Source organism: Sinocyclocheilus grahami, unplaced genomic scaffold (assembly GCF_001515645.1).
Source record: "Sinocyclocheilus grahami isolate Dianchi unplaced genomic scaffold, SAMN03320097.WGS_v1.1 scaffold721.1, whole genome shotgun sequence".
Taxonomy (NCBI): domain Eukaryota; kingdom Metazoa; phylum Chordata; class Actinopteri; order Cypriniformes; family Cyprinidae; genus Sinocyclocheilus; species Sinocyclocheilus grahami.
In genome coordinates this window covers 178,900-188,609 of record NW_015505900.1, presented here as the reverse complement: position 1 = coordinate 188,609, position 9,710 = coordinate 178,900, and the positions used below count along the sequence as shown (strand labels likewise).

Genomic DNA, 9,710 nt, shown 5'->3' with positions numbered 1-9,710 from the left:
GTGTATTTGGTGTAATGAAATGTGTTTATGCGGTTTAAAGTCCACGTGAGACGACCCCGGGCTGGACTCCGCTTCGGGCGTGTTAGAACGAGCCGTTTTAGGTAGGCGTGGCTGACTCTGAACTTTTATAAAGAATAGCTCTTTGGATTTGAGACTTTAGTCTTTGCAACTTTACAGATCTTCTTTATGCACCAAGAGCTTGTAACACTCCAAAGAGAAAGAACAATTGAAATCGCATCATATGACCCCTTTAATTATAATGCCACAATTAAAAAAAAAAAAATCTTAATGCCCCTTAAAAGCCTTTATTTTATTTACAACAAATATTATTTCTTATTTTTTTCCTTTGATTTCGAGGTGTTTTGACCCGGAATTTCACTCTTCTGAGTCCAAAACACATGTTGCATTATTACAAGAGAAACTAGACAGGAAAAACCAACACTTACGTTCATACGGGCCAAACCTTTTATGGTCTTTTTTTCTATTTTCAACAAACTCTGAGCACCAAACACACACACACACACACACAAACTCTCAGCACCAAACACGCACACACTCACTCACTCGCGCACACACACACTCACTCGGTCTTGCATGTTTAGTGTTAAATTCATCAGGGCACCGCTATATTTCTCTCTGTCCTGTAATGACGTGGGAAAGGCAGTCATGGACCCCTTGACACTGGATACCTGAGAAAGATTTCCGTACCAAACCTCCCATATTTCCACATGCAAGAGTTTCCAGCCATATCCACTCGATAAAAGCCCACCACAAAATAAAACCCGAAACAAAAGAAATAAAGAAAGAAAAAGGAATTAGTCCAGATGTCTTCTCCGTTGTGTTCCTCAACACCCGTTAGTTCCGTAAAAGACACGTTTTCCGTAATTCCAAACAGCACACTGTTGGAAAGAAAAAGAGAGAGAGAAATAAAAAGCGAAATCCCGGCGAGGAGGTCGGGTTGCGCGTGTAACAGTCATCATGATCCTCGCGGGGTTTGCAGCACTGTTGAATCTTCAGAGGAACTGGTTGCTTCGTCGATCCGAACGGAAAACCCAGAAGAAGAAGAGCGAGGAAAATCAACGGAATCGGCAGAACTGAAACGTCGCCGGTCGGCATTCATTCGTCGGCACCTGAATGCATGTTAAAAAATCTTCTGCGTTTGCTCGGATGATAAAAATACAGTAGAGAAGTGTGCTGGTAGTTACTGATCCGATCAGAAAAATAACAATAACAATAATAATAATGAAGTTTAAAAACGTTAGGATAGAATAGCAGCTGCTCCGATGTGGTTTGAGATGGGAGGGTCAGATGCTGGGCTCTTTGGGAGGCAGGTCCACGTTGGTGAGCGACATGGAAAGCAGGCAGTCTGAGGTAGTGACGCTCGCCAGGCGGCGGATCTGAGAGATTCTCTCCTCCACGCAGCCGGCTGATAACCGCGCCTCCGCGTCGTGATCCCAGCACTCCTCGATCGTCTCGCACAACTGCGCCAGACCCTGCGCCACACAAACACACCATCTATCTGAACTGTGTTAACCGAAATACAGTAAAATACATGTGACCCTGCAGCACAAAAGCAGTGTTAAGTCGCTGGGGGATAATTGTAGCAATAGCCAACAATACATTGTATGGCTCAAAATTATACATTTCTCTTCTATGCCAAAAATCATTAGGATATTAAGTAAAGATCATGTTCCATGAAGATATTTTGTATGTTTCCTACATTAAAACTTAATGTTTGATTAGTAATATGCATTGCTAAGAACTTCATTTGAACAACTTTAAAGATGATTTTCTCAATATTTAGATTTTTTTGCACCCTCAGATTCCAGATTTTCAAATATTGTCCGATCCTAACAAACCATACATCAATGGAAAGCTTATTTATTCAGCTTTCAGAGGATGCAAAACTCTCAATTTCGAAAAATTGACACTTATGACTGGTTTTGTGCTCCAGGGTCACATATGGACTTATGTCCACTTATCAAACTGATCACAGCTAGTTTCAAAAGCAACGGTTCTCATTTTCATTTAGTTTAGCGTGATGTACTAAAACAAGCAAAACTGTAGAAAAAATATAGAAATATTAAAACATTAAAAAAACAAAAACTACTAAAAATTACAAAATTGTTAACTAGAATTTAAAATGAAAATGTAAAATATAAAAATACAAATGTATTAATACAAATTTATAGTATCTCAGTTATACTAAAATAACACTACTTTGAAGTTCCCTAATATTTTAGATATCTAGTTTTCAGTTTTTCATTTTCATATATATTTTTTAAAATGTAAAAAAAAAACATATATATTTTAAGTTTCACTGGATCAATTTATTTATTTTTTGCCAGACAATGCTGACAATCACAGCATATTTTTACAGTAAAAATATAAATAATGATTAAAAAATAAAAAAATAAATAATTTACATTTATGCTTTCAGCACACTTTTATCCAGAGCAACTTACAAAAGAGGAACAAAACAAATCGTCAGAGGCAACAGTATCTTCAATATACAATGGCATGTCTATTAGAATAGCTTTATTTTTGTGTAAATAATGAAGTGATTTATTATGTATTATTTTTTTTTTTTTTGAGTTATAAGACTTTTGTAAACCTAAAGTCATAATGTTTAGGTAATGGTGCCTTTACTCTGGAAATTAAAGTGAATTTTATGCATCTAGTTTATTATTATTAATATTTTTTGTTGTAATTTCATAATTTTTATGTTTGGAAGAAGAAAATATTGTATTATAATCAGTCTAAGTATGTAGTTTATAAAAGGTGCAACAACTAAAAATAAATAAATAATATATATACATATTTGTAAAAATAAATATAAAATTTCAAGTCAAATTTGCATATCTATTTACTTCTGGTATTAGCATTGATCCTTAAATTGAATGAATAAAATATAATAATAATAATAATAATAAATATATTCAGGCCCATTTAAAGAATTCTGTCAAATTTTGTGTGCAAATTCACCAAAAATCTTCCTGGTTGTATGAAAAAGAACTGTGCTCATATGATCTGAGCCGTATGGTTTTGTTTTGGTATGAAGAGACACTCACTGAATGCTTGAGCCAGCAGTCCTTAAACACAGGCCTCATCTTCTTATGAACCACCAGATCCTGAAGATCCTCCAGAGACGGATGCTGGCCGATCTCCTCCTCAAACGGCAGCATGTACTCGTCTACAGGACCTGAGGGAACACAGCACACAGCTGGAACAGCAGTATGCAAGACGTCTGGAAAGGGGGCGGAGCTTACATGCTCTGAACTGACTCTGATTGGTCAGATACGATGGATCTGATGGAATTTCAGTAGTTCGTCGTCATTTTTTTATGGATTTAATAGACGGAACGCAATTTAAGAGACAATGTTAAAAATTTAGAGCCTTTATAAAATTCACAACTTAGAAGCAGGGTTATTACAGTTGAAATTAAGACCATTAAAAAACTAAATCAAATAAATGTTAACTGGAAAACAAAATGTATATATACAGTTATATTATAAAAAATATATAACATTTTTATATATATATAAATTCTCATTTTAATTTAGTTTAACTTGATGCACTAAATAACAAATAAGTAAAACTGAAATTAAAATTAATCAAAAACTACATAGGCATATAAAAAAAAAAAAAATTACTAAAAATTACAAAAGAAAATTACTAAAATTTTATGTAAATTTGCCTAAAACTAAAAATATATATATATATATATAAACAATTTCTCTCTATATATGCACACACACAAAAATTACTAAAATCTTAACGATAAAAATGAAAACGGAAAATATAAAAATAAAACAGATTCAAAATATTTATAAAAACTATAATAGTATCTCAATGATACTAAAATAAGACCTGCTTTTAAGTTCCCGAACATTTCAGATTTCTACTTTTTAACTTTTACCTTTTTTATATTTTACAAGTTTAATTTTTAAAATCCAACATTTAGAATCTAAAATTTTAAAAATCAAAAAATTATTTGAAAATAAATATGTGTCTCTGCAGCACAAAAGCAGTGTTAAGTCTCTGGGGGATATTTGTAGCAATAGCCAACAATACATTGTATGGGTCACAATTATACATTTCTCTTTTATGCCAAAAATCATTAGGATATTAAGTAAAGATCATGTTCCATGAAGATATTTTGTAAATTTCCTACCGTAAATATATCAAAACTTAATGTTTGATTAGTAATATGCATTGCTAAGAACTTCATCTGAACAACTTTAAAGATGATTTTCTCAATATTTAGATTTTTTTGCACCCTCAGATTCCAGATTTTCAAATATTGTCCGATCCTAACAAACCATACATCAATGGAAATCTTATGTATTCAGCTTTCATAAGATGCATAAATCTCAATTTAAAAAAGTTGACCCTAATGACTGGTTTTGTGTTCCATATATATATATATATTTTTACTGGGTCAGACTTTTGTGTCTGACAGGAAACAGCTGTTAGTATAATTTCCTCCCAATGCCCCAGCGCTCTCACCGTCTGCAGCTTTGCAGCGCGACACCAGCTCCCACAGCACCAGCCCCACGGCGTACATGTCTATCCTCAGGAAGGCGTCCCGCTGGAAGTTAATGGCCCCCTCCAGCACCTCCGGAGCCATGTAGCGGCGCGTCCCGACCTGACCGTGTGTGTCTCCCGGAGGCTTCCCCGGCTCGAAGCGCACCGCCAGCCCCAAGTCCCCCAGCACCGCGCTGAGGTCGCTCCTCAGCATCACGTTCTTGCTCTTGAAGTCTCTGCGGACGAATACGAGTGCAGTTATATCTGCGGTGACTCTCAGCGGCTGACAGGGGGGGATGTTAAAGGGTTAGTTCACCCAAAAATGAAAAGTAGTCCATAAATTACTCACCCTCAAGCCATCCTAGGTGTATATGACTTTCTTCTTTCAGACGAATCCAGTCGGAGTTATATTAACAATTGTCTTTGATCTTTCAAGCTGTTTAATGCCACTCAGCGGGTGTTGCATGCATCAGTCCAAAAGAAGTTAAATAAAAATCGCCCATCCATAAAAAGTGTCTCTCACGGCTCCGGGGGCTGAACAAAGTCCTCCTGTAGCGAATCGATGCGTTTTTGTATGAAAAATATCCATATTCAAAACGTAATAATCACTTTAATGTAGCGTGCACCAAGAGTTGTACACAGAAGCAGCTCCGGGAGCATAACGTATGAGTTCAGCGCAGCGCCGGTGAGTCTCGTGAAAACCAACGTTTGTTAACAGGAGCAAAAGAAGCAACGCTTCCTTACTTTAGCAAAGGAAAACCAGTCTCCTCTTGGCTTATATCCAAATCCTCCAACATTCTTCTTTACAAATCCTCGTTTTGTACTTCTAATTAGTGACCGTTGTTTTGTTTTGATCTCTCCGCTGCGCTTCCACGTGCGTCACTTTTGACCGGCGCATGCGCAACACGGACCTCATATGGTTATATGGTTATAATATGGTTATTTTTCTTACAAAAACGCATCGATTCGTTCACCCCCCGGAGCCGTGTGAGACACGTTTTTTAATGGATGGGCGATTTTTATTTAACTTCTTTTGGACTGATGCATGCAACACCCGCTGAGTGCCATTAAACAGCTTGAAAGATCAAAGACCATTGTTAATATAACTCCGACTGGATTCGTCTGAAAGAAGAAAGTCATATACACCTAGGATGGCTTGAGAGTGAGTAATTTATGGACTACTTTTCATTTTTGGGTGAACTAACCCTTTAAGCTCACCTGTGAGCGATGGCCGGTTTAGGACCCTCTCCTTTAGAGCGAGGCACATCCTCGTGAAGATACGCCAGACCGCAGGCCATCGTCTCCGCGATGTGACACAGATCGCTCCAGCTCAGCACGCTCCCCTTCAGATAATCCGTCAGCGAGCCCTGATATTCAGCACATCACAAACACTTACTCGAACACTGAACATACTTCGTATAATGGAACGTTTTGAAGAATTAATGAGACAAATTTGCGCAAAATGGCCCCCTCATGATCTCTCAATCGTTTTATCTTTAACCATTATAAAATTGGGACTATTTTAATTAGATTTTATTTTTATATTTCCTGTTTTCATTTTAATTTTAGTGAAAGTTTCATTAAATTTGTTGGTTTTGTCATGTTTATTAGTTTTCGTATTTTAAAAAATATCTATATAGTTTTTATTCATTTCAGATTTAGTTATTTTTATTAATATGTCTATATAGTTTTTTTAATTTTTTTATTAGTTTTAGTTATTTTAGTACAAATACGACAAATCATAAAACTTTTTTTTTTTTACCTACTTTTTTTATATCTAATATATCACTTATCTACATTATATTTATGTCTAATATATACATTTTACTTTTAATTTTAATTTTAGAGAAAGTTTTAGTCATTTTTATTAGTTTTTTTTTTTTTAAATGGCCATTTAGTTTGTTTTGTTCATTTTATTTCAGTTTTTAGTTATTTTATTATTTATTTTGTAATTTAATTTTTTTTTAATTCTATGTAGTTTTAATTTTTATTTCAGTTTTAGTTTGTTATTTTAGTACAAATATGACAAACACATTTACAGTTTTTATTTTTATATACTTTAATATTTATATTACATTATATTATATTTATATTTCTTCATAGCTATATATATGCAAATACACACACACACACACACATATATATATATATATATATATATTTTATTATTATTATTATTCTGACTATTATTTCACGTCAGGCTTTACAGAGTGAAATTTTCATCAGAGTTAAAAGTTTCTATAGGTTCAGTTTTGTATATGTTTGCCTAAGTCTGACGACCTCTGACCCCTCACCCGCTCATGAAACTCGGTGATGAGCCAGAACTCCGTCTCCAGGTTGCTTCCGCGTTTCTCGGCGGCGATGAAGTGCAGCAGGTTCTCGTGCTTCATGCCCGGCGTGGAGAACATGTCACGCTCGTTCTGCCACGACTGCTTGTCCTGTCGATCACACACACACACACACACACACACACACACAGTTATATAATGCTTTTATCTAACCACACACACACTGACTGACGGTGACCGATGTCAACTCTGCTTATGTGAAACTTCAGCTTACATCTCTATTGTCTACATCAGCCGTAGGATTTTCATTAAAGCAAAAAAATATATATATTTATATATAAGAACCTGAATATGTTAAATTATATATGGTAAATTATATATATAAACACGTAGTTAATGCATTTGTCATCACTGTAACAGTTTCCCGCAGACACAACATAATTGTGCACCTGAATTGGGAAGATCTTCACAGCCACATATTCATTCATCATCTGAGCTTTCCAGACGCAGCCGAAGCGTCCTCGAGCTTTAACCTCCAGCAGCTGCAGAGGCTTCAGACCCAGCAGCGGCGAGGGAGGAGACGCACCCGGATCCTGGAAACACAGCACAGAACTCTGTCAGAAGCACCACTAGGTGGAGCCACAGAACGACACAGAGCTGGAAGTAAAGGCATGCAGGGAATCCTGGGAGACGCGTGAGGAACAGACAGCAAAGGGACGGACCTCGTTGATGTCCACGTGTCCGTAAGGAGGCTTGCGGTGCCGGTACATCCAGAAGCCCAGCAGCAGCACCACGGAGAGCATCGTGACGGGAAGCAGAGAGTAAACCAGAACATTGAGCAGCGCCAGCGGAGGAGGCTCGATCACTGACCAACCAGAGACAAGAACAACATCCTTCTGTCACATGATCAGCTAGAAAACAAACAGCTCTCACTCGGAAACCTGATTTAGTGAGCGAATAAATACACCATTAAATACATACGTTAATTCAAAAAATAAATCAATAAATACACATGTTAAAATACTATAACTATAAATATATAAAAATAAATAAAATAAGTTAATAAAAAATAAATCATCAATAAAATGAACCAAAAATAAATGTAAAAATAAAAAAACAAAACAATAAATATATTAAAATGATACATAAAACAAATAGAAAATAAGTAAATTAAAAATAATAAATACATAAATGTACACAAAAAAAGATAATTAAACTAATACATTAAAATAAAAAAATTAAAATAAATACACATTTTAAAATGACAAAAATTAATGACTATAAACCTATAAAAATAAATAAAATAAGTTAATAAAAAAATTTTTTATCAATAAAATAAACCAAAAATAAATGTAAAAAAAATTATAAAACATAAAACAATGAATACATATATTAAAATTATATATAAAATAATAAATTCACTAAAAATAAACAAAAATGTATAAATAATAAAAATGTTAATTATACAAATACATTAAAAAATAAATAAATAAATAAATAAATACACATTTTAAATTGACAAAAAATGAATGAATATAAACACATAAAAATAAACAAATTCATAAAAATATATATAAAATACCATTAAAATAAAAAATAAAAATTTTTCTGTCAATATGGGGTGCTGTGTGTACATTAATGAGGAAAAAAAATTAACTTAAATGATTTTAGCAAATGGCTGCAATATAACAAAGAGTGAAAAATTTAAGGGGGTCTGAATACTTTCCGTACCCACTGTATACAAATTATACATAAGAGAATAAATTACTTAAAAACGATTAAAAATAAAGACATAAATAAAATTAATGCCCTAAAAATAATTTGTTAAATTTGTTAATAATGTGTCATCACAAACAAAAGCCAACAAATAAAAAAAATAAATAAACATTCATTTAAAATAAATAAATGAACAAATAATAAATCAAAACATATAAATAAGTCAACTCATTTGAATAAATAAATAAATGCAGTTAATGCATTTGCCGTCACTGTTTAGTATGAACAGTTTCTCTTAAACACAGCATGAATGTTTTGGTGACTGTAAAAAGCGCATGAATATTTCAGCACTGAGGACGTTTATGATACATTAAAGGCACAATATGTAAGATTCTTTTAATTAAAATATCCAAAAACCGCTAGAACAGTGTTATATATTTTGCTGACTTGTGTACTTACTAGTGCTGGGCGGTATACCGGTTCATACCGAATACCGGTGTTTATTTTTGCTATGATATTAATTTTTTAAATACCGCAATACCGGTGTATGTCACTTAAAACACCGTTGGGAACGCGACACTGTTTGAAACGGGTCCCTTTTCACTGTTGCTCTGTGGTGAGGGAACAGCTGTATGTGTTACTAAGCGTGAAAGTTCAGAAACTGAAGCTGTAGAACTAATAGAACGTGATGACACAGAAGAACTCATCCACAATATCCACACTGACCTCCACAAATATCCACCGCCCCTGCCATCAGCTCCCGCGTCTCACACACACCAGCGCCACTTTAGCACTAGATTTAGCAACTTTCAGACCCTTTTAGCGGCTTTTTTCCCAGAGAATATTCTTACTGACAAACCTAGCGGCTTTTCTGGATAAACGTTTCCTATCACCTGTCGCTTACTGATTGTTTGGAATTATAAATACATAATTTATAACAGAACTTTCAAATGTATCTAGTATGATAAAAGCTCCTCTGCTTTACCCCACATACGCACGACCGGAAGCAGCGGAAGCGCTCGACTGTGGCATAATAAAAGCTCCGCTGCTTTACCCCACATACGCACGACCGGAAGCAGCGGAAGCGCTCGACTGTGGCATAATAAAAGCTCCGCTGCTTTACCCCACATACGCACGACCGGAAGCAGCGGAAGCGCTCGACTGTGGCATAATAAAAGC

General features: G+C 34.8%; 1 protein-coding gene across 1 annotated transcript in view; it reads right to left on the bottom strand.

The window, feature by feature from the left end:
- Window positions 1-296: 296 nt before the first annotated feature.
- LOC107560362 (activin receptor type-2B-like) overlaps window positions 297-9,710 on the bottom strand; it is a 39,233-nt gene continuing 29,819 nt past the window's right edge. Inside the window, exons 3-9 of the mRNA XM_016244513.1 lie at window positions 7,538-7,708; window positions 7,265-7,408; window positions 6,822-6,965; window positions 5,746-5,894; window positions 4,510-4,763; window positions 3,072-3,202; window positions 297-1,493 (exon numbers count right to left, since the gene is read on the bottom strand). Coding sequence (XP_016099999.1) covers window positions 1,305-1,493; window positions 3,072-3,202; window positions 4,510-4,763; window positions 5,746-5,894; window positions 6,822-6,965; window positions 7,265-7,408; window positions 7,538-7,708 — 1,182 coding nt within the window. The 3' untranslated portion in view covers window positions 297-1,304. The remainder of the gene's footprint in view (window positions 1,494-3,071; window positions 3,203-4,509; window positions 4,764-5,745; window positions 5,895-6,821; window positions 6,966-7,264; window positions 7,409-7,537; window positions 7,709-9,710) is intronic.